Source organism: Amphiprion ocellaris, chromosome 14, assembly GCF_022539595.1.
Source record: "Amphiprion ocellaris isolate individual 3 ecotype Okinawa chromosome 14, ASM2253959v1, whole genome shotgun sequence".
In the NCBI taxonomy this organism is placed as follows: Eukaryota; Metazoa; Chordata; class Actinopteri; family Pomacentridae; genus Amphiprion; species Amphiprion ocellaris.
Genome location: NC_072779.1, coordinates 7993761 through 8019898, shown reverse-complemented (window position 1 = coordinate 8019898; position 26138 = coordinate 7993761). Strand labels below are relative to the sequence as shown.

At 40.1% G+C, this 26138-nt stretch overlaps 1 protein-coding gene across 1 annotated transcript in view; it reads left to right on the top strand.

The window, feature by feature from the left end:
* Nucleotides 1–26138, top strand: part of nsg2 (neuronal vesicle trafficking associated 2) — a 41851-nt gene that overhangs the window by 3649 nt on the left and 12064 nt on the right. The window contains exon 3 of the mRNA XM_023277148.3: nucleotides 10041–10151. Coding sequence (XP_023132916.1) covers nucleotides 10041–10151 — 111 coding nt within the window. The remainder of the gene's footprint in view (nucleotides 1–10040; nucleotides 10152–26138) is intronic.

Sequence of the window (26138 nt, the reverse complement as noted above, 5' to 3'; positions counted from 1 at the left end):
GGATATTGTAGTCAAAGCGCACACACACACACACACAAGCACACACACACACACACACACACACACACACACACACACACACACACACACACACACACACGTACACTGCTTTGTTGCTGCGTGGTGTGATTGCACAAGTGTGTTTAGCTTCTACTGATTACCTGAGCAGGTAGATTGACTGAGAGCGAGTCGCGTAGAAGCTCAGTGAGTTACTGCCGGTGGCATTTGAAAGGAAAAGGGGTCAAAGAGGAAGGCTCGCTGGAGGTTTTTTTTGTGTGTTTTTTTGACTCTTAGTGAATTTTTACATGCCTCAGGAGACACTTCCACAAAGATTGCTTTTTTTCTTGCTGCTGTTGGATAAATTTGCTGACAGCTGATGCATATTTTGAATGCGGTTTCTGTTGCTCACAGGACTGAGAAATGGTTAGTTCAGGCGCTGCATGGGCTGATTTAAGTTGACCATACTGACAAACATTAGGCAAAAAAAGTTGTTTATATATCAATATATGCAATATATCATTATGCACATGCAGATGGGTCAATTTGTTCTTGCTTGGGACATTGTGGGCGTCGTAAAGGTCAATTTGTGGCAAAATCTATGAATTTGTCTGGAGCTGTAAGTGTGAGAATTTGTCTTCCTGCTTAGTGATGCATGAAGCAACTGAGGCGCAGAAATAATGAAATCTGCGATTAGACATTTTAGCAGAGGGGGTGTTGATGATGGTGAGCAGAGTTCATTTAATGGAAATTCTACACCGTCTATGCTGTATATCTGAATGCGTCCCAAATTCTGCCCCTGTAAAACAGCATGTGGAAGTATTTTTGTTGTCCTTTCCATGCCAATTTTCAATATTACTTTATAATCCTGCTTTAAAGTTATAATCTTTAAAGCTGCAATAACTGATTTTCTTGAAAATTTGAGGGCAGCAGAAAGATGCCACTAACACAAATCACGTGTATGATCATGTTTTTATGAATTTGCTAGTTGCTTTCTTACACATCCAGCTGTTAAGCAGCAACATCACCATTCATTCTGAGTCGTGTTCTGGCCGTCTCATTTACATAAATCAAACATTTGCTCTTGTTTAGCTTCGTTTTTTTTTTCTTCTTGAGAGAAACATCTGGCTCTTTAGCTGCTAAATGCTCCACCATGTTCATCAGCGAGTTGCTAACTTTGTCTGTCTGCCATGTGGAGCGCAGCAGGTTTTTTTTTTAGAGCTTTTTGCACTGAAAGCAGCTGCCTGCTGCCTGGAAATAACACGGTGAGGTCTGCGAGAGCGAACCGAAACAATGAAGTTGTGGCTCAGATGGCTAAACAATGAGCTGTAGCTGAGAGGAGTCGCAGAGAACCTGTTTCGCATTGTTATTTCATACATTTTTATTGTAGAAATATTATTGTGGCAACTTTAAGGACAATGCTGTACCTTTTGTTGAGTTTGGATTACTGATAATATGGACACTAATAACGTCTTTGTGTTGAAAATCTCCTTAATCCCACCGAATTTAAAGGTTGTTGTTTTTTCCCCACTTGCCCCACCCAGAATCTGATCTCAGACCAGTTTGATCTTCTCTGTCCTTTAAAGTTAAAGGCAGGTTTATTGGGTCATGTGACCTGAGCAGCACCCAGATCGGCTTTACAAATACGACCCCAGCTGTTTTCACCCTGATCCCGCCTGATGACTGCATGACCTCGCCGCCTACAGGGCTACCCACTGATATACGCAAGGGCAGGGCCAAGTTAATGGGTGAGGGGGATTTTATAGTGAAATGCAGACACACAAACACACACATGACAATGCTGCTGCGGCCAACAGAGTCTGAGGCATTAGAAAGGTATTAGATTTGATTCCATCTGGGCGAGGACGCACCACAGCCTCCGCCGGGTCGCCAATATCTTGATTGGATTGCTGGTAGTTTGAAATAAACAAGAACAACAACAAGAGGAGGATGGAGAGAAACAGATTGACTCACGGACAGACTCACAGATCTTCTCTGTTTGTCATTTCTCTGAGAACAAAGCGAAGATACAAAGAGTTGCTTCAAAGCCTATTACAGACTTACAATGATTCTCTTGTCTCCTCATCCTTTTATATTCCTCTCCTCCCCTTGGTTGTTCTGGAGCAGACTTTTAAGTCTCATTCATTCTTTACGGCTGTGTGTTCTGACTGTATCCTCATAAATTAGAGAGGAACTCCTGCGAGCGGGAACCCTCCGTCAGCCTGTCTAATCAGTAACGGATCAATGAGTGATTTCTTATGTGTTGTGACGATGTGAGGCCTCATCATCAGTTGAGCCATCATCCAAGTTTAATTTTAACAAATAACCACAAATTAAACATAATCTCTTCCCACATTAATGTGGCTGGCTGTGCACGGAGGCTCCAGGCCAGATTAGCAGCGACTTCTGGAGACAAAAAAGTAATTAGTAGTTTATGAAAAGGGAGTCCTGCACAGCATCTGCTAGCTTTATAGACTGTAAATTGTCAGTTTTTGCTCGATTTATAAACAGAATATTGAAAGATTTTAAAATACAATTTGTGTTTAATGATTAAATCCACGCAACATACGTTAAAACAGTTAAAACTCTGGCTCATGACATGAATTTTCACAATTTGCTCAATTAATCAATTAAAAGTCGTGAAAATATCGATCAAAATACCCAGAGTTTTAAATTCATTCTAATTGAAGATATTCAGTTTACTATCATATGAGAGCCTCACAACAGAGCAAATGGCAGGAACTAGGGAAAGTCTGGCTTTGTGAGTGAACAGTGACCAAGACAGTTCATCACTTTTCTAAATATTTGATGAGTAATTTTGATTCGATCAATTAAGTGACTAATCAGTTTAGTTTTTACATATGGGAATATCGGCATCATCATCGTTAATAACGGCTGATAAAGGCTTTAAAATGAAAAATCCGGCAACATTGACAGGCCAGTGATGCCCATCAGGCTAAAAGTTTAAAGTTTTCTTTGAAAATGTGGCATGTTTTTCACTTAAGGCGAGGTAGTTTTCTCCCTTTGCCCAGAGAAAGTGTAAATTTGAAAAGCATTGTGTTGTATGTGATGGCACCTGCCTGAGCCATCAAGATAACGGGAGGCCTAATAATATGTTAATTCCACTACAGGAGAGACTTTCTGTGCAACTAAGTAGAATAAAAGGTGCTTATATTGGCAGTCAGCCAAAATGAGTCGGGAAAATATCAGATACGAGTAAAAATCCAATAATGTATAAAAAAGATCATCGGAATAATAAGTCAGGAAATTAGGAAACAAACAGAATAAACTAACTGCAACAAAGGAAATATTCAAATCTATTGTTTTTTCAGTAATGAAAGGCATGCATGCACCTTGTTCCCTCAGTAGTTGTTGCTTTAATGTATATCTTTCATTCTCTATCAGCCTCTCTGAGCCTCTGTGTGCTGAGTAATCCCATAGTGCTGCAGTGCTGCCCGTTGGTTAGATGGGTTTATTTCAGTCCTACTTCTCAGGACTCAGAGCCCTGCTGGTTTTCCTCTTGCTGTGTAAATAGAGATTGATTTATAGCTCTGATGCTGGGGAATGCAAATAACTGCTCTCACTTATCTGGATGGCAGGAGAACCAGTAGTGCTCACCCTGAGGGTTTCAGGATTGAGCCAAGTGATTGGGTCACAATGCAAGGGCTGCACTGTGGCTTGGTGCTTAGCACTTTTGTCTAGAAACAAGATCTTGCCTAACTAGAAGATCCCCGGTTCGCGCCCCGGGTTTCCTGGGATCTTTCTGCTCAGAGTTAGCATGTTCTCCCTGTGCATGCATGGGTTTTCTCCAGGTTCTCCGGCTTCCTCTCACAATCCAAAAACATGCTGAGGTTAACTGGTAATTCTAAACTGTCCATAGGTGGAAAGTGAGAGTGATTGTTTTTCTTTATATGTAGCCCTGTGATAGACTGGTGACCTGTCCAGGTGTCCTCTGCCTTCACCCTAAGTCAGCTGGGATAGACTCCAGCCCCCTGTGACCCTAATGAGGATTAAGGGGTGTAGATAATGGATGGATGGATGGATTGTGGTTTATTGGAATGCTTTTTTCAACTTGCAATAATCAATAATTTTATATTGACAAAGAGAAAATTACTACATATACATAATAGAGGTTGACTATGGTGTTCAGTCCTCAGACTGAAGGATTATTCTGGTTTTATGGCCTGCAACTTGACTGTTTTGTTATTTTTAGATGCACCAGGCAGCTGTTTTCAGTAATAAAAAAAAAAAAAAAAGCCCTAAAAACCTACTGAACCGACCAGCACCGGAGAGACAAAGCAAAAGACAAGCTGGTGAACATAGTGCAGCAACTTAAAAGATTAGAAAATGTCAGGGTTGTGCTCACAGTTGGACGAGTTAAATTCGTCTTTTCTGAATTGTACTTTGCGTACTTCTTCATGTGTTAGTCATTCACTTCTTCACACACTCAAATATAGAAATGAAAGAAATTTAAAATGTGTCTTTTTAAAATACATATCTATAAGTTCCATTGACGTCAGAAACATCACACTGTGTTCCAGGCGTCAGCACAGAACTAAACTATGCAGCTCTATTACGGATCTAAAATAGAGCCAGACATGCAGGTTTGAAAGGGTCACAGTGAATCAAGATGTTTACATAAAATATACATGACTAATTCAAGTAGCTTCTTAAAGGAAAATACAGCACAGGCTGTACTTCTATATGTGCTGGAATCATTAAACCTGCTTTTTCCTCGTACAAAAGAGCCTGTCAGTCTGACTGACATATAAAACAGGGTCCACTGCTATGCTAAAGGTTAAAAGTCATAGTATAACATTTTATATAGCAGCCAGTCTCATTTTGTTGTATCAAACTGGTTCAGTGGAAGAAAACAAGACTATGGTGAACAACAACTGAGGAAAGGTGTTTTGAAATACTGCGTACCTACATGGAACTACACTGGGAAGCAAGAGTACTGCATGTGGTTTGGGATAGGAAGCTCAAAGAATCTTCAAATAATGAGAGATTCATTCATCATTCATGGAGTACAACTATATATCTATATATATATATATATATATATATATATATATATATATATATATATGTGACTGAACAGGTTAGGTGTTTTCCCACTGCATAAATGCTTCAGTGCACCAGCTTATGTTCTTTAGATTCCTTATAATAATCAATGGATTACATTTTAAAAAAAAGCCTTTAGGCTTAAAAAAGAAAGCTACAAAGCTATAGGACAGTTAAACAGAATGGTATAAAGTGTGTATTGGAGGTTTTATTCATTCATTTGTGGAGAACATGAATGTCTTTATCTGTTCAGTCCATCTAATAGTTGTCAAGAGTCTCCCTGAATCAAATAATCAGTGGCTGGTTCTGCTAGATGAAAAGTCAAGAGATCACCAAAGTCAGGGTTTGACAGGCATGTTCTCTTAAAACAACACAAATAGCGAAAAAGACACCATTTATCAGAGCCAGAAAGGATTTTCAGTTTCACGCCAGTCCCTGAACTTCATCTATGACATGTTGTTTTGTCTGAAAACATAACCATGTTTCAACTTGAAATCATTATATGTCACTTTATTGTGTGTCTCACATATACATATGTATTTACTACCGTTCAAAAGTTTGGTGTCACCCGGACAATTCCGTGTTTTCCATGAAAACTCTCACTTTTACTCATGTGCTAACATAACTGCACAAGGGTTTTCTAATCATCAATTAGCCTTTCAACACAATTAGCTAACACAATGTAGCATTAGAACACAGGAGTGATGGTTGCTGGAAATGTTCCTCTGTACCTCTATGTAGATATTCCATTAAAAATCAGCTGTTTCCAGCTAGAATAGTCATTTAGCACATTAACAATGTCTAGACTGGATTTCTGATTCATTTAATATTATCTTCATTGAAAAAAAAAAGGATTTTCTTTCAAAAATAAGGACATTTCTAAGTGACCCCCATAAAAATGAAAAAAATCTGTGCTCCAGCTGTGGCTTATCAACTGCAGGCTGCGTTTAGGAGGTAGGAGAGAAGTAGATAGAAGTATGGATTCAAATTTAAAATCTAAGTTGTAAAATATCCATAGTATGTCGAGTACATTTTTTTTCCAGGTTTGGAAACACCTGTGGGAACCTGGAAAAATGTTGTACATGTTGTTTTCAAGTTTTCTCAGTTTTTTTTCCGAAATCAATGAAGAAGACATTTTGAGCTCTCTCTGCTTCTAGCCATGTTTGTGCTGTTTGTGCAGGACTTTATGTTTCAGGAAAAAAATGAGCCCACAGTGAGTAAAGAATATAACAGGTGCAATAAACACTGAGAAACAGCTTGGGGTTTGGGGAATTAAACTTAAAACCAAAAGTTGTCAACCTCATGTTGATGCAAACAGAAAAATCAAGGGATCACTAAAGCCATTTGGACTTATCTGCTCTTTTCTGTGGACGTCCAGTTGCAACATTTAATGCAAATCCATCTTTTGGTTATTGAGTTATTTCATCTCAGCCACTTGCCTGACCAACACCAACATCCCAAGAGCCACACATTTTAGGTAAAAACTAAACTACATGTGACAACTTGAATACATTAACAAATTCTCGCAAGAAATCACAAATGAAAAAGCAAATGCTGTTTCTGTGAAATAATGAGAAAACAACCTGTAATTACATTCCCTTCTTCCTATCATGACTGCTCTTGGCTAAGTCATCTATATGTATGTTGTTTTTTTAACATCAAGTATCGTTAAATATGAGTTTGCTGCTCATAAATTACTGTTTTCCCAGAGCGTACGTGGACCTGTCTAATCAGAAAAGGTGCCACTTTGTTCAGCAGATTTCTATGAGCTGCTGATAGCTGAAGGGCTGCGTAAATTAGGCAACGCTGATTGATGGCCACTTCATCATGAAATAAAAGAGTGTGAGGGAGGGGAGGAGGGGGAAAAGAGTAATGAAGCAACAGAAAGCACTGGTGTGTTTGAACCCAGGGGCCTCTGAGCATGTTATTGTGAAATGAGTTAGAGAATGAGAAAGTTGAGCCAAAATTGAGACATTAGTTACGACTATGGCAAGCCTGACGTCTGCTGCTGCTGCTGCTCCGAGAGCCACGGGGCACCGGAGCCTCAGGGGTCCCATCAAACACACCGTAGTCAGTCTACCTACTGCGGCCTTCAAGTCTCAGATAAGCGCTTTCTAGAGCCACCTGACAGTTTTTGTTATTCAGATAGCAGGGCCGGTTTGTGCGCACAGCAGTTTCTGCTTTGTCTCAAAGTGACGGCGAGCCGCTCAGAGGCAGCACAATTAGCCACAAGGACACCGAGACATTGTTCTGGTTCTTTGTCTGTCGTGCACCTCTCCTGTGCATTGTCATTTTGCACACCCGTTCTCTGCCCTTTCCGCTGGTGTGCATTAGTATATGGCGAATGCATAAAACAGTAAGGGGCATTTTGTCTTTTTAACAGCTGCGGAAATTAAGTAAAAACTGGTAAAAGTGCTTCTCTTGTTCATTAGTGCAACAAATGAACAGAGTAAGCTGAAGGAGTGAAGTGGGAGCTGATGATAACCAGGTTGTACAAATATGCGAAAACTATCTATACATGTAGCTACAACTGTGATTGTAACTACTCCGGTCTGATGTATAGAAGACCACGCATCATACAGATGTCTTTTAACGTTTATTTGCTCTTCGGTCAGCCATGAAAACTATGAACATTTCAGAAATACACAAAGTTTCACCAAAATGTCTCCAATTAGACAGATTCCAAAAAGTCTTTCAAGCTACTTATCTGTTGTTAGATGGGTCCCACATGCTAGCTTATGACAACACTGTATTAAACCGTCCATACAACGCACTTCAACAAATAATGGCAACAAATATGAAACTAAATAAAACTCAGAGTTACAGTTAAAAAAATCACAGTTACCGTGTGCGCCTCTCAGACCGTATAGAATAGTTAGGTTTTTTAGGCCATGTCTTTTCCTCTCTGGTAATTTTGCCGTTTTCCTGTGCAGCCGTGTTACATCTGACCCACAATCCCACACATGTGACCCTGAACTGAACCACGGTCAAGTGACTTGTTTCATATTACATCAAATGAACATTGTAAAACAGCATTAGATTTTAAGCCAAACATCAGTTTATAAAGGTGTACATTTTCCCTTTCTTAACATCTTATTTACTGCATTTTTAATTAGTTTTAATTAACCTTATGACCTCAAACATTTACGAAATGACGACAAAGAACAACAACCGACTCGAAACCAGAAATTCCAAAATGACTGTCTTTTGGACAGGTTATAGGACATGTAATGGTTAAAAAGGATTCATTATCCTTCAGCTGACTGTTGATCGATGAGAGAATTTCTGCTGTATTTGAACTTATGGCTCTTGATACACTCTGAAAGTTAGGTGTTTGGGAATTTACTCTGTGTTTTGACTGCAGCTCTAAACCTGTTTGATTGAGGAGCGTAAGACTGACAGTACTAGGGCAGGACTGCACTGCCCTGCCTCTTTTTTCCCCCCAAATAGAAAACCACAGTGTTTTCCATTCAGATTGGAGGGTCTTGGATTGTGGACACCAGAATTTAGAAGATCTAAACAGCTGTCTGACAGTGTACTGATTCTGATTGTTATGGGTTTAGTTCTGAAGTCAAGGTTTGAGTTCATGCTCCTTCTTTACACATAGTGCCTCCATTGTGTCTTCATGTCTTTGTTTTTCTCATGTTTCACAGGATACAATAGCAACCCATGCTTCTTCTCCCCAGTCAGTCTCACCTTTGGGTATTGAGCCTCGACCTTCCTTTCTAAAATGACTTTTTAATGGCATTTGTGCCTCACAAGAATAGAGTGGAAAGATGTCTCAACTCTTGATATGCTTTCACTGTCATATCTTTTCTTTTGCTCCCATGTGGCTTAAGATCCTCTTGGCTATATGTATCTAGAGGAAGCATTGAACACATTTTTATTCTATTAGATTTAATGTGTGGCTTCACCCCCAGCTCCGAGCCGACCTCCACCTACTGCATAAATTTGAAAAAATGCTAAAAAGTATGCAAAAGGCTGAGAGTAGAGGGGGATGGGGGAGGATATGTGAGTTGCTAAGTGACACGGTGCCGGAGAAAAATGGAGAGTGACACAGAATCACAAGGCACCTCCGGCACAGAGGGCTGGGTTTGAGGTGGAGGACTTTTCCCCTCCAGATTCCCCCGAGGCTGACATCAGAGTGGTGGAGGACCGCGGTGGTCCTGAGCCGTATCGGTTTAAACCGTTGGCTGAGCCCCAGTGACGCCCAGAGCCAAAGCTCTCCTGCAGCGGTGTTGCTATCGAGGGGTCGCGGTGCCATCTGCAGCCATATGAATGTCTGAAGGGAAAAAAACAAGTCTTGTGGTGTTTCTGCAGCTGTCAAAAGCACAAGTCCAATCCATTGTGCCAAAACTGAAAAATACCGAATCAAGGGTCAGCAAAGAATATCGTAAACGCCTGTGAATGATGATTCTTGATCAGGATATATTTGAAAACTTGTTTCATAATTAATCTCCCACTCAAGGGCAGGAGTTGGGGAAGGTAAAAATATAAATTTCTTGATGTAAATAATTCCCAAACAGGCCAGTCTATGTCACCTTGGAAGGTTCAGGACATCTAAAACAGCATTTTTGACCCACAGTTTTTCTACATTTGGCAAGAAATGTTAATATTAACACCAGCATCTACATGTTTAAACAGTCCTTTTATTTAGTTTACAGGTTAAAAAACACTAAATTTGACACTAATGCTTTAAATTCCCCTTAAATTTGCCTTTTAACACCGACACCTCTTTGCGCAGGTCTCCTTTTGATTGAAATTCTGAGTAACAAATGATTCCAGCTGTTCATCACACTTTGTGTTTCATTTTCGACATACAGTATATATATTTTTGTGATGCAATACTTTCCTCAGCCTGAGCAGTGCTGTTCTGGATGCATTAATGTTCACAATTATAACATGGCTGCCATTTATTGTGTCTTGTGTAAAGGTTTTAATGGAAACTGTGAGTATTTAACTACTACTTCTTTCTCCAGGTGGTGGTGAAAACTCGCACGGAGTACCAGACAGAGAAGAAGCGGCTGAAGGTTCCTAAGGTGGAGGAGTTCACCATCAGCTTCACCGACGGGGTGTCTGAGAGACTCAAGGTAAGACTTAAGCCAATAAAACCTCGAGCTGTACTTCATTACGTCGAGGATCCGTGATGCAAAACCAACAATAATCACAATGGGTGTCCAGTGGGTGTTTTTCCAACACAGCTCTAATTACATGCAGGATATTGATTCATCTGTCATGTCCCTGTTGGCTTAACAAAATTAAATCCATGTGCAGTTTCAGTTGCTAGTTATGATCAGGGCTTTCTATCATCTATCCTTCTAAACTATCCAATTATTTTGCAAAAGGATTAGAGAACAGCGTAAAAGCAGAACTTTGTTGTACGTTCTTCACATTAACATTAGTCATCTAGTGGCCCATCACTTTTATCTGACATGGGTGTAAAAACTAGATTCACATCAATCAGTTCTAGTAAAACTAAAAGATGCTGCTTAAACATTGATTCGTCAGTATCGAAAATCTAATTATGTTATATATAATGTATTGAGAAAATCGATCACAGTGGGCGTTTTGTTGCCGGAGCACTTTTACTTTTAACTATATTTTGTTGACAACACTTGTGTATCGTTACTTAACCCTCTGAACCCCAAAACCTGCCAGTAGGTTTCAACTGCATGTTAACTTGAACAGAAAAACAAACACAACATAAAAAAGCCCCAAAATGGCACAGGTTATCATACCTACAAACTGTAAAACACAGAGAGATACGTTAGGTTTTCCAGTTTATAACAGTCCCTGAACTATTCGTCCTACTTCATGTCTTATTTTTTAAAAATGCCAAAATATAAAGGGAAACTAGTTAAGATGTACATAGTAAAATATCTTAACATTTTATATGGTGATTCTGTTTTTTAATTTAAAAATTGTAAAGTAAATAATCAAAGATCTATTTTTTTCTTTTTTATGATTTATGGGATTATGAGTGTGTTATTCTGCACAGAAAACATTTTTGTGTTCTTTGTAATTGTAATCATGGTTGCGCCGTTTCCATGGAGATACAGGAATTTATACTAGAGTGAAAAATGAGCCTACAGTTGAGTAAAAGTGTGACAGGAGCAAAAAACGCCAAGAAACTGCCTGAGGTTCAGAGGATTAAGTAGGATTTTGAGCTGTACCTTTATTGTGACGCAGTATTTTTATATGTTGAATGTTGTGTTGGTATTTTACTGAAGCAGAGGAGTTTAGTGTGTCTTCCACCACCGCCCTTCCTCGGAAAAAGGTGGAAACGGTGATTTCAGCTGCGTGTGTGTGAATCACAGAGTTCCAAAAACATCTACATCACCCAGGCGCTGTCTGGTCCGTTCTCCTGTCGTTAGGGGAGACCAAAGAGAATTCATGTTGTCATGGCAGCAAAGAAAACCTCCCTGCATGGCAACCCTGACAGAGAGCCAGACAGGAGAAAAAGTGCACAAGCAGAGGTGTGCAAATGTTTGTGTGCAGAGGTGTATATGTGCACAAATGAGCGGTTCAGCACTGGCCTGAAATGTCTTTTAAAGCAGGAGAGGAGAGAACTAGATACTGGGCACCGATGGGAGCTGGGAAAGTTGTCTGGATGAGACGTATATATTCACAGACTGTACTCAAGCTGTCAAGGTTAAGTAGAAAAGCGGGTCCCTCCTGTACTCCACAGAAATGTGATGGTCTTGGCATTAATGGATGAGCATGTCAAGAATCTTTTATGCCGGGAGAATATCAGTTTTGTCCGTGATGTCGAGTCCAGCTGCTCCCTTATTGATTTTAAATACATCCATGTAAAGAGCTGGAAGTCCTCCAGTGTTCTATCAACTCTATATGAAATTATGCAGGTTAAACAGGGTTAGGAGTGGGTGGTGTGAAAAAAATCTCTCGCACAGTATATCCTATTTTATTTAAGTCACAGTATCTTTATATATCATGACACGATGCGTATTTTTCAGAAATTCGACTGACAAGCGTTTTAACCCCCTGAACTGCAAAAGCTGCGAATAGGCTTGAAAGACATGCTCTCTTTGAAAACACCCACCATTTATCGGCGCCAGGAACTGTGAAAAACGGAAAGAATCAATGGAGTTTTAACTTTCCGACGGTCCTTGAACAAATAATGTGTAACATGCAATTCCATCAGTAAATTTAACCGAATCTAAGCTTTAAACTGTGATACTTCATCAAAAATACTTAAAAAATAAACCATTTACACTAACAGGATTGTGTAAAAAAGAAACTCATTGGTATAAAAAAATGAAGCCATTAGTGACTCAGATTTGACCAACAGTCACCTGACAAAAATTCTGAGTTTTCAGCTGAACTGCACGCTGTGTTTACACAGAACAGAGAGGGAACGACAAGAGAGGAAAATAGTTGATGAGTAAAACAAGTGCAGCACTGTCATCAGAAGAGTCTGACTTATGCTTGGGAGCCATAATGAAGGGCAAAAAGTTAGCAAATGTAGTACAATCCAAGGTGGCGTACAACCGGCGAATGTAGAATGTACACAAAGTCATCTTATAGCGCCGCATGACGACGTATTCGTCTGCTTCGCTCGTCAGCTAGTTCCACATAACCAGTTCTGACGTAACAACGAAACGCCGTAGGTCGAGGACGTCATAAACCAAGGACCCCCTGTGCTATGATAAGCTGCCATTTTTTTCCAGAATAGGAAACACCTTCGGGCATTTGGAAACATGTTGTGCTTATTGTTTCCTGATGTTTTCGATTTTTGTAACACATATTGTCAAAGAAATTCGTTTGTTTTTTATTCTTTTTAAAAACATGTATGGCATTGCACCTGTGTTGTACTGAACAGAAGACATTTATGGATTTTTTAGTTCTCTGTACTTCTAGCCATGGTTGTGCTGTTTCCATTGAGGTGCAGGACTTCATGTTGCAGTGAAAAATGAGCCCACAGAGACTAAAAATGTGACAAGAGCAGACGAACTGATAGAAACTGGGTTTCAGAGGGTGAAACATGACAATCACACAGAAATGTCAGTTTAGATTATAATAAAATAAATACCTGTTTTATTAAAAAATGCTTTAATACCATGAGAAACCAATTACTTCTTCAAAGTGATGAAGAAAATATAGAATTTTGCCTTTAAGGAGGGAAATTTACTCACAGAAAATGAGCCCATGACAGTAAAATTTCAGCTTTTTTGAAAGAACTGGCTCTTCTTTTGGTTTTAAAGGTGGCACTGCTGGACTGTACTATAGGTTTTGCAAATGCTAACATGCTAAACGAAAAACAGTGAACACAGGCATTATGTTAACATCCTGATGTCAGCATGCCATTTTGCTCAAATCACTCCATAGGCAACCATAAGTGCCTCAGCACAGCATCACAGAGCTGCCGGTGTAGCCGTGGACTCAGAGTGTTCCTGTTGAGCCTTTTCATGCTACACTGGACAGGTGTTTTGGAGACTTATGTGACACTTACGGCAGAGGAAACAAATCAAGACACCGTGTCAGAAATGTACACTGCGGGAACGCTGCTCATCAGAGCTGGCTGAAATGTTGCGGCAGACTTTACCGTCATCTCCAGCTTGCCACACCGCATCAGCTTTTGTTAGGCAGAAATGCATTTCAGTCTGTGCGATTTTATGCAATGTCGGTTAGTTTTTGGGTGCTCAGCTGAACCCGCTTGCTTTGCTTGACTGACAGAGCTGATTCTGCAGCCACACACACATGCACAGCACCGAGCACTGCTCGCTGTGCAGTGCAGAGCAAACATTTCTGGATGAAAAGCTTGCACATCTCTTCTCTCTTCAAAGCTTTACAGATTGTGTTGATGGATGAAGAGCTCAGAGTGTAAAATGTTCTCTAATCTGCCCTCCCTCACCGACTTGTTCCTGCTTACCACTCTCCATCCTACTCCTTTCTTTCCTCTCCTTGCATATTTCTGTAAGCAAGACAGATTTATCCCTTTTTTTGGTTTAAAACAGCTTTTATTTTGTAAAAGTAGCAATGCAGCTTCATTTATAAATGTCACAGTTCAGATATTTGGCTGCAGATCCTATACAGTGTTCTTGTGAACACAGTGATTCATCTGCAAGGAAAGCAGGATAGTAAAGGCAGATTGGTTGATTTATTTTTTTTTGTTACTTAAACAGGGAAAAAAAACACATCAGAAAATAGCAAGTATAATTTGGCAGGACTTGGTCCTAACAGCAGATATGTGGTGATGGCTTCACCCTTCCCTCCTGCTCTCTTCTCGTCTGTATCATCTATTCCATCCCTCCTCCGTCCCTCTGTTTCCCAAAGATTGCTCCCTTTAGACCAGGTTCATGTATCATCGCTTCCCATCCCTGTCCTCCCTCCCTCCTACTCTCGCTCTGTCCCTCGCCGTCTGTCTTTTACCCTCCTCCCTCCCACTCGCTCTCTGTCTTTCTGATTACTCCCGGCTGACATAGGCTGCAGTGTATTCCCTGTAGCTGTTTTGTTCCATGAAAGAACCGAGGAGGGCACATTTCCCAACTCATTAACTGACTGCAATGAAGACAAGACTACAGAGCTCCTAGATTTCATTGCATGTAGAGCAAGTTGAGAGGTCCTAAATGGATAAGGAAGAAGAGAGGCGAAGACATACCGACCGAATGTTGTCCAATGAAATAATCTGTATATCTAAGTTTATTGTCAGATGTTAATACCAAAAAATACAACATATATGTCTAACATATGTTATTTTAAGTGTTGTATGCAAAAAGCTGAAAAGAATACAGGTAATTAAAGACAAATTAATACAAACTTTGACCCCCTGATGCTCAAGCTATCATCACATTTTTACTCACTGTGGGTTCATTTTTCAAGTCTGACACTTCTATGGAAGCAACACAACCATGACTAGAAATAGACAGAACTCAAAAATGTTATTTATGCAGGACAACAGTGTTGTACTGACTTAAATCATACCAAATAATAAGAAAAGACAGTTGCATTTTCCTGATTATATGTTTCACAAAAATTGAAAGAGGTGGAATCAACATGTGCAGCATTTTTGTGCTTACAGGTGTTAGCAGAAAATTTGGTAGCTCTACGTAGTATAGATATTTCATAACTTTAATTTTAAATGTGTTTTTATACTTATGTGTACAAATATGTGTGACAGTGAGCATTTAGCTGCCGTCATCTGTTGCGTTGAAGGTGAACTATCTAGTCTGGATTTCAAATGCAAGCAATTGACTCCCTGGAACTGATTCTGTCCACATGAGTGGCCATACAGTCTGGGAAAAGACACTCGCTTTTCTCAGTTTCTTTGTGCACACTAGACACCGCAACATGGAAACCAAACATCTTGAGTCAAGAGGGTACGTTTTGATTACAAAAAAAACAAGAAGTATGCCTTGCAGTGTTTTCGATTTGAATTCAGCTCACTGCCTTTGCTACAATTGATCTACTCCTCTGTGCTCAGCTTCAGCTTCTCATGAAAGGATGCGATGGAGATCATCTTTGAAAATGTGGACTGCAAGAGAGGAAAAGATTAGTGTACTGCAGCAGGGCAGGGATTGAGAGATGCAGGTGTGGAGACTGATGAAGGGGGGATTTAATTCGTGTTGTCCCGCCTGCTTTCTGGCTCACTTCCTGTTCAGAAAACACGGTGTAGTTGGCCGGTTTTCGACTCCCATCCTCCACACACGCACTCTTCAAACCCACATGCATACGTCCAGGTCTGACAGACTCATACTCCCCGATAAATGCCAACACAAACCTCATCATGCACCGAGCACACGACTGCCAAGTAGAGCACGCATGGTGCCAGCAGAAGTTAGCAGGCCTGTGCAGGTAGCAGTGGGAGAAGCCGCCATTGTCCAAAACAATTATCCCATTATTGCCTCCATTTTGCCTTCTGATAAAAGCTCTGCTGCAGTCTGCCACCTCCACAGAAGGCCTTCGCTGTTCGTCAGGTTGGAGGTAATTACTGCTGTGGTTTGAAACCTCATGCAGCCTCTTGTTCCGAGTGTCGCTCCTCCTTGTTTTGTATAGATGACTAATAGTACGCTGATTGTAGGGAGCATTCGTAGCCTTCGTCTGATCTCAGTTAAACACCCACACTGATGCGCACACACGGACTCAAGTGAACAATAGGTGGAACAACTGATTCATCTCCACTACTAGTATTATACACTGTGGTGTGCCGCTTATGGAATGAGAGCATCAGAGGGAGGGATGCCAGATGCTTTTTTTCTCCTTAACGTGGGAGAAACCACATCTCAACTTTACAGTACAGCAGGTGTTATAAAAACACAGATAAAAATGTTTGTATATGAGCATCGACTACTGCTGTGATCATCTATTTTTTAAAAACCCGACATTTAAAACTGCTGCATTTTTTAAACTTGGTTTCCCTGAAATACAAGTATATTTTGTCAAAGCAAGAGTGCTGCAGCAGCGGATTTTGACCTAAATTTCATGCCATGTGCATCCGAAAGTTGTTCAAGTCAAGCTTGAGAGGAGCAGGTCAGACAAAGTTTGAAAGAAAGTGAGGGAAAAACATGAAAATGCTGCTGATTCTGCACCACGGAAGCAACGACAGCTTAACTACAGTCTTTGACAACACATACAGTCAGAATATAGAGTCTTAGCAAAGGAAATTGAACCAGACCAATACATGTTGCCAGCAAGAAACTACGTTTTTTTCTTTATAGGATAATATTAAGGAACAAAATGCAGAAAAAGCATTATGTGAATATATTCATGAACAGGCAACTTAAAGCATACATGCCTAAGGGCTACTTATTTCCACTTTTCATACATTGCTATTCATATTTAACAAGTTCTGAGCTGAGTTGAATGTTGTAATAGACTTGTATTGTTATTATCTGCACCTCAGCAGTTGTGGTTTCGCCCAAAGGCAGACTGAGAGTAATTGGTGACACAGGTGCAAGTTAACCTGTTCTGGGACTCGGTTTGGCCTTTGCTCCTCATGGCTGTTTACTTTCTTTGTCTTTTCTATCCTCATCCCTCTGTTGCTTTGCACATCTTTCCTCCTTAACTTCCTCTCCCTCTCATGATCAGTCCAGTTTGCTCCCTTGTTTGCCATTTTGCTTCCTTTCACCCACTTCTTCCTTTTTTCTCTGCCTCTCCATCATGTCATAACAAGCCAACAATCGGCGGCAGTCTGCTCAGACTCTCTCATCAAACTCTATGCCGGGAAGCATTTTAAAGCACTTGTAACACAAACACTCTTACAGTTTTAGCTGTGCCAGCTCCTGTTGGCAGATACAAACAGACGCCTTATTGTTCAAGATTGGCTTCTGATTAAATGCACTAGCCAGATGTGATCCCTGGATCCCGGAGCCCTGGCGTGCACACAGACGTCAAGTGTGGACACTTCTGAGTTGCAGGCTCTCATTGTCATTATGATTTGAAGTGTTCAGTTTGGACCTCAGCTGGATGTGACGGATGTATTAGCTTCATGTGAGCAGGAACATCAGGAATCAGAGCAAAACAGACCAAAAACAGGCTGAAAACAGCAACACGGTCTCCATCGTGCTTTACATACGTCTTCACGCTCCACTGAACCACAGACACAGTCCTGTTTAGGTCAGTGTGCTGTCCCAAAACCCTCGAAGTTGACTCATATTTGAGTCATTTGTCGATGCAAAGAGGTTGCCATCTGAGACGATGACAAACAGGCTGGACAGGCAGAAAACTTTGTGGCTAGAGTGAAAGGCAGGCAGACAGACAGACAACAACAGAGACACACACCACTGCTGGGTGAGTGATATTCAGGATGATTTAGAAGTCCAGATGGCATCCGTTCTGCTCTACTTCTTGTTTCAGATCCCATATCAAGTCGTACCTCAAAGGACAGCGCACTTCAATTGCCGTCTCCCTATCAGTATCAGCAGATATGAATACATGTACATAAATCATCTCTCCTACCGATGCAGTCGATACATGCATACATGGAACATTTGGGTCAAATTCTAACTGGATGTCCTGTTTGATCTTAAAGGTCAAAGCAAAGAGGATATTTAATTTGTGAATCCTGAATCCATCTAAGATTGACAATCCTATCTCATCTTGATACAAGGACGCTGCAGCGGCTGCATCCAAAACTCTGTTGTTGGACTTAATAACTCAGTTGTCAGGGGTTGCCAAGACTAAAAAGGATTTCTGAGGCTGATCGATGGCCAACAAGCGCATACAGTCCGACACTATTAAATCTCTTGGTCCTCATATTCTGACGCAGCCTGTCTTGTTTGATTCAGTCAGTTTTTCAGATTTTGTTTTTCAAAGCCACCACAGTAGGGAATATCAATGATAACAATCCATGATGTTTTGCATATACCTGACATGTTCTCCATCACCACACCACCTAATTCAGGTCTGTTTTATGAGTTTCTTTAGGCTTAATTGGTTGGTTGGAAACTGCTTGTGAACATAATTATTATCCGCGCCTTTTGTTTTGATAGCGAGCAGGGTCTCTCTTAAACGTGTCAGCATATTTCAATGAAATTTGGTGGAAAATTAGGCCGTAGCCCAAGGAAAAAGTAATTAGCGTCTGGTGCTGATCCAGTGGTTTTTAAAGGATTTCTTCACGCCGCAAGATAAGCCATTTTTTGAAGACCATAACTGGCACATGTATCAAGTGACTGGCTAGGACTGGGTGTGTTTTAAATGAAAAATTAATTGTGCTTTTAAAATAACACATTTTTGAGATTTGCGGTTTCCAGTTTTTCCAAATGTCACGACTGGTATGTGGAGCCAATCCTGAGTAGTTTAGAGAAGTAAATGAGAGCTACAATCATGAAGTACAACAGTAATTACTAATTACTAACTGTCACCTAACAAAACTTTTGACCCTGAAATGGATAGATGATATTTAACACAATGGATATTTTCCCCCGATTGTAACCGAGTTGCTAAACCTTTAGCATAATGGTGTCAGAGGTGCAGAAAAATTATGTCATCCTGATGATAAAAGGGCATCAAATCAGGCACTAGTGTGTATCATTCTGCAGGGTATTAGGTTTAGGTGGCACAGTGGACTCTTTAGTCTATTATGATTATGAATTTAACCCTTTGATGCACAGTGTGGGTCAGGAGATACCCATTTTCCATTGGATTTAGGTCACTTTTGACCCATATTGCGCATCAAGGGGTTAACATAATGATCAAATTCTTGGTTGACCCTAGAAAGTCTAGACAGCGAAACACCAAATGAAAAGCTATTTTTGCAGATTGGATCCAAACTTCATTTGGAGATGGTCTGAAATGCAGTTACGATCTTTTTTCTGCAGATGTGTCTCAGACCGGACACTGTATCCACTCAAAATAGATTTATTAGTGTTTTGCAACACGAAATGCACCATCCCATATAGAGTAACAGATGTTCGAAGCAGGAGCCACGCTGCTACAAGCAAAGCACTATGGAGAAAATGGAGAACAACATGCTAAAATAAATCATCTGCTTGCACTTCTGTTCCGATTAAGCAGGAATCAGGTCCCGACGCCTACAATGTTACCACAGCAACTCATGCAGTAGGGTTTGCAAATAACAGTGCAGACAGTCGGCCTGAAAGATCTGATTTGAGGGACAAATCAGATTTGTCTGTGGTCTGCACAAAGCCTTACACTCATTCAAATAACAAATTTCTGCTGCAGCTCGGCTGCTTAACGGCAGCCGCTCGGGTTCACGGCCCAAACATTTCTGCTCATTCTGCCGCAGCAAAGAATCAAAAGATGAAAAATGGAGACAGAAAACCAAGAAAAAGCCTGGCTTTTATGTTTCCATGCCGAGGAAAGAAAGTGAGCAGTCATTGTGCTCCTTGTCCTCAGCCAGAGTCCTTCACTTTGCTCCTGTGTTTTTTTGACAAGTTGAGCCATGGGAGCAATTAGGACACAGACAGACTCCGGATGACTGGTCTGACCCTCCACTCCGGACTTCTCTGTTGTTTTCTCTCACTTTAACATCTCTCCCCACAAGTGGACTAGCTATTTTTTGGACGCTACGCATGCTATAGTTGCAGTCTAGATATCAGTTGTATCACTTTCACTGGATTAGCCAACACAGGGCTTTGAAATTGAGAAATATATCTTTTATTCATTGTTGACTTCTCATTTATCAATAAAAAGGCTGATGAGTCAGAAATCATGGCTGTTGTTGCATCTACCAAATTGCTTCAGTTGTGTTGACTGACATGTTGGATTCTTTTTACTGACTGGTGAAAAATGGTGCAGTAACTTTCCAGCTATGATTAGAGCAGTAGGCAGCTTAGATCATCATCTATTTTACCCGCAAAGCTCTTCTCTTCAAGACAAATCCTCCCACCCCTCCATACTCCCCGCTGAATTTTACGCTGCTTCAGAATCTCTCCATCGACTCCCTAAGTGCAGAAATCCTTTCTATCTGTCCCCTCAGCTTTTATTTCTCATATTTTTTCTCTGAACACTTGTCTCTGGTGATCAGTTTGATGGTATAATAGAACTGTCAGGACACGGTGACTCTGAATTTGGAAGATTTTGGAAATTTTGAACAGTTGGCTGATCCAATACATTAAGTTAGTTTATGTTTTGTCTGTACTGTTGAATGTTTTGGAAATGGACATCAAATAGATACCTAAAACATTAAAAATAGCATAGAAATTCTAGGATTAATACTAGTCTACAGAGACTGCTGCTGCTACTGTATAATGTAGAAATTAGGGTATTATAAAGCAACTATTTCAAGTCCAAGAATTCAAATCAGTTACTAAAAATATAAACATAATCTGGTCGAGGAGAATGTTTTAGACTCCAAAACCTCTATTTGAGGTTAGTGATCTATAAAATTCAAATACAATTTGATATAAAGGTGAATGCAGGGGAGTGTGTGCATTGTTAGAGGCAGTTAACTGTGTACATGGCAAACGTGCACAAACCTAAAAAGTACCCAGGAGACTGCGAGCTGGGGAGACATTAGAGTAATGAACCTTGTCTTGTGATGTAAACAGCTGTTTAGAGGTGTGCTCTGTGTTAGCAGGAAAGTCTCATCATTAATAATCTCTCGTCTCCTGCAGCATCTTCATCTAGCAGAGCTGGAGCTGATTAGCAAATATAATCCAGATGTTTAGCGTCTCCTCAGAGACTTATTACGGATTCATGATTAGTGTCTGTTTAAGTGTTCTCGAGTCTGTTCACATTATTCAGGATGCATTCAGATTAGTTGGAATAATTGATGAGTGTTACACACACACACACACACACACACACACACACACACACACACACACACACACACACACACACACACACACACACACACACACACACACACACACACACACACACACACACACACACACACACATATATACATAAATAGTATAAGGTGTTTGCCGCCACTGCCCTAAATTAACAGTATTGCTGATTACCAAAATATTTTTTCATGTTTCTGTAATAGTTAATCTGCCAGTATGTACAAGCTCTTTAATCAAAACAACATCTTTAATGCTAAAATAGAATTGTTGTTGTTACCTATGAATTTCAAATTTACTGTTTTACAAAACAGCAGAAAAAATATAATAGTAAAGCACAATATTATTTTTTGATTGAGATGCCAAATTACAGTTATTTGCGAAAATTCCTGAACAGAAAAATTTGTTTTAGGACTTGTATGTTATTCTTGACTCATTTCTCACTTTGAGAAGTCCAGTGTGCTGGCTCAAATTTGGGTATAAAAACATGAATTCAGTTTAAAATTCCTCACTCCTGTTTAAAATGGTGAAGAGTAGAGAACTCACTGAGAAAGACAGAGTGGCCTGAGGCCTGCAAACATCCAAAAACACCTCAAATTTACCAGGAAGCACAAACACTGAACTGTAGATGATTGGAAGAAGGTACTCTGGACGGACAAGTCCAAGTTTGAACTCTTGGAACAGCATCTTTGTGTTTACGTCCCCTGAAAAGCTGGAGAACAATGACCCCAAGCATACTTCAAAACTAAGAGAAAGAATCTGGAGTACTGGAACTGATGGACTGGCCAAGTCAAAGTCCAGACTTGAATCCTATTAAACAGATCTGGGATTTATTGAATTCAAAATCCAAGACATCTCTGGGAACAGCTAGAAACTATTTGGAACTCAATAGCACCGTCAAAAAGTGTTAATGGGGCCAAAGGAGGTCACACAAAATATTAACATTTTTGGTTAATATATGTGAATAAGGACTATATATATATATATATATATATATATATATATACACACACACACACACACACACACACACACACACACACACACACACACACACACACACACACACACACACACACACACACACACATACAGCACAGCAGGCTTCCGATTCATATTCCAGGGAGTATCATCATATCCCTGGACTGAAGGGTTTTTCAGGGTTGCATGTGACCTTTATTTTTCATGCTCCTGTTTATGCATTTTCTGTCACATACTGTTTCTTATGTATGTCTTTTTTTGTAAAGCCCACCTGCTATTTGATTTGGAGTCTGTACCCCAAGAGCGCATTCACCTCCGAGCAGCGTCTCTAACGAATGCGACAGTGTGCAGCGACAAAACCTTTGAAGTTTTGTCTCCATAGAGACTTGGCTTAATTGGGAAAAATTAGCATAATTAGCACTCATCTCCTGCTGAACCGCCACTGTCTCGCTTGGTACTGAGCTTGTGGGTTCTCTGTGGATGTGAGAGAATTTTGATGTTCTTTAACGATGCGTCTTACTACAAAACAGAGGAGGAAGTTAAAATTCACATTGATGTTGTGCATAGACACGCGCAGAAAATACCTTTAGTATTCCAGTATAGTCAGCCCTTCATGTTGTACATTCAGCTTCATGTCCCAAGAATCCTAAATTTTCAATAAAAACAAGTTTTTTGGAGACTGTATATCGCCTGTCTTTTCTCCAGAAAAATAGGCCAAGTCACCATGGACAGATTCACGTTATCTTTTAGTGTGCAGAATTTAAATCTCCCAGCAAAGCACTGGAGCACTTGGATCCTTCATCATTACATCGGCGTCAACATTGACAAATGTTTAATTACTATGAATCAAATTGACTAATATGGATGCTCATCCTGCAGTTTAAGATGATTAAAAACCACACATTTTCAACCTGAATAGCTATAATCTGTATTATAAGTCAGCTGTTAGACGTGATGTTATTTTCACGGTGGGTTAGGATTTTAAAAAGTCCTCTCGTCTGCATGCGGTTTGTATATTTCCCTTTCAGCGCGTAATCTGTAGGATGCAAAGCTTTCACTTTGTTCCCACAGTTCAGTGCAATAGCCAGCGCGGTCTGGTTAAAAAGAACATTCAGCAACTCTTACTGTGCTTTTATGTAGGAGGCTGCAGAGGACACTCAAGTACAAAATGTTTGTATCTCATTCACCTCTGGATGTGCGCAGTCAGAGAGAGGGAGATTATATTTGCTCGAATGTAGGTTTTAAATGCAACAGTTTTTTAAAAATCTGTCAACTTCAACACATAGAATTTGATGTGGCTTTACTGAGTGAGTCCTTTTCATTACTGCAGCCTAAGTGACCTTTATATGAAATAGTGGATCTACACAGAAAAACAGCATGAGCACTACATTAACAAACTCTACCCCAATGTCACATTCTTAAGGAAAAGAGTGAACAGTGTAGTTGTTGAGCTGCCTGGATGAATCAAGGCTCTGGAGGAGACTTTCTCTTGTGTGCAGACCTCAGCTGACCTGAACACAGAGCAAAATCGTGTGTTTTCTCAGGGTTGGCATTTTAACAGTTTGTGTCTCCATCCGAGACGCGATGCATCGCGACAGTGCACTTTGTGTTTGTGCTTTGTTGCCACACCACTGTAGCTCCGCTTGTCTCAACCGGATAACCTGTCCTTGAGAGCCCAAATCCCCCAACGCCGTCTCCTTGACATTCCTCTTGCCCTGTCTCAGATACTCTGCTCTGGCATGGCTGGCTCCCCAAACAAGGCCTGCTTTGAGAGTCGTCTTTGTTCCGGGGACGAAAAACAAAGAGAATTTTTCACTGCGAGTCTTTGTGGGGGGAAAACAGCGTAGAAGATTAGCGCTCAGTATAGCAAAAAAAGGAAACTAGAAGGAAACCTGTGAAGTGTGCTCTCCTCAAATGTAGCACAAAATAGCTGTAAAAATCCATATTTTAAAAAAAGAAAGAGGTTTTCTCTTGAAGTGTGGCACCATGCTAGTATCTGAACATACCTCTAACAACTATAGTGCTAGAGAGAAACTACTGAATAGAGCCGACTGATACATCACTTGACCAACATTACTGCCTAAGACTAGCCTGTTACAGTTGTTCAATATTTTTGTGCAGAACTTAATGCAGAAAAAGATGTTTGCCATAACTTGGAAAGTTCTACAGCAGAGCAGCTCCAACTCTATTTTTTGCAGTACTGTTTGCAGAACATGTAGCAGAGTATCCCACACAGTGGTGCGGAGTCATGTGGTGTCTTCATGTTAACACTAACCATTGCTGCTAACCATTTTATTAAACAAATTGCTAGAAAGTTAATAAAAAATAAGCCCATCATGTTCCCTTCTCAATATTACTTATCAGAATATCAAGAGATATGTCATTATCTGATTTTTTTACTCTCTAAAAATCTGTATCGTTCTCAAAAATCCAGTAATCGGTCTTGTACTAGAGTATTATTTTCAGGTATTATGTGTACCTTTTCATTTTTTTCTGCTTTATACTGCTTCTCCACTGCATTTCAAAGACACACAATGTATTTCTGTTTACTCCACCATAATTATCAGATAGCTTGCTACTTCTCATATGAATATTTTACAGAAACAACACAAGTAATGAGCGCTATAAAATGCAGCAGTGCTAATTAAATGAGTCCTTTTCACTTTCATTAGCTGTTTACAGTTTAATAAGAGACAAATTCCCCTTATGATCTTGTCAGACTGTTCATTTTAAATAATTATTTAAGCCTAAAGAGGTGAATGATATAGACTTGAGAAAAATCGGCAAAATGAATCAGAATTTTGTGTTTTCATGTCATCCCAGTCATCTGAACTTGTGATCCAGTGGTTTAAAATACCTCTACTTCAACTAACCGCAGCAGTAAAATGTATTAATAATCCAATGTATATATAATATATTAGTCATAGGTGTAGATTTTCTGCAAGCACAAGTCATTTTGCTTTAATAGGATTTTAAATGCACTAGTTGTGGAGCCCAGATGACCACTGCTGTCTTTTCCCAAACTGCTTTAGTCTCCAGATCATCAAACCGCCTTGAAGCGCCGGTACAGTAGTCCACTGATTCATTTTTATTGGGCATCATTTACCTAATGGCCATATCCACAGCCTGCACATTTATATTCCATGTATAGTGACAGAGCAGGTATGAGGGCTGTATTTTGCCCAAGGACATGCGGGGATCAAACCTGTGACCTTTCATTTATCAGCTGGAGTTTCCAACCACTTGCCCTAACAGGTATCCTGACACCCACTTCATTAATTTCATCCTGACAAAACCGCCTTAAGAGGATAAGAGAATATTTCATTTACATTTTTATGTAGCTAGCTGATCCCTGACTTAAATGCTTATACATGTGCTGAATAGCTGAGGGGTTGGTTCTACCTCTGCGGGGCACATTTCCATTCCGCAGTTGAATCTTGTGGCTAGATTGGTTGGTGAGTTTCCCGTGGGAATGAATGTGGAATATTTTTTACTTAACTGTGTATTTTTATGTTCTGAACTGGTTTGGGGGGGAAAAGTAGAAAAATGGCTTTTGCAAGTTTCCAGAAGGCACGATCTGTTTTCATATGAGGAACAGTCCAAAACCCTAACATGTGCAACGCTATAAAACAGAGAAGAGATGCAAATGGAAAGCTGCAACCAAAAAAATGAGTTTTACTTTATGAATACTAAAATTTTAACTGCAGACATTTTGACATGTAACAAAGGAACAGATGTAAAAATAGTCTAAATGATGACGGTTTTCCATTTAGCTCCTACTTGAACAGACTGGAGCGATTGTTACGGGCCAGTGCCTTAAATGATTAATTGCAGTTGTTGGTTCATCGGCTAATCATTTCATCACCAGTTCCAATTACTGATTGC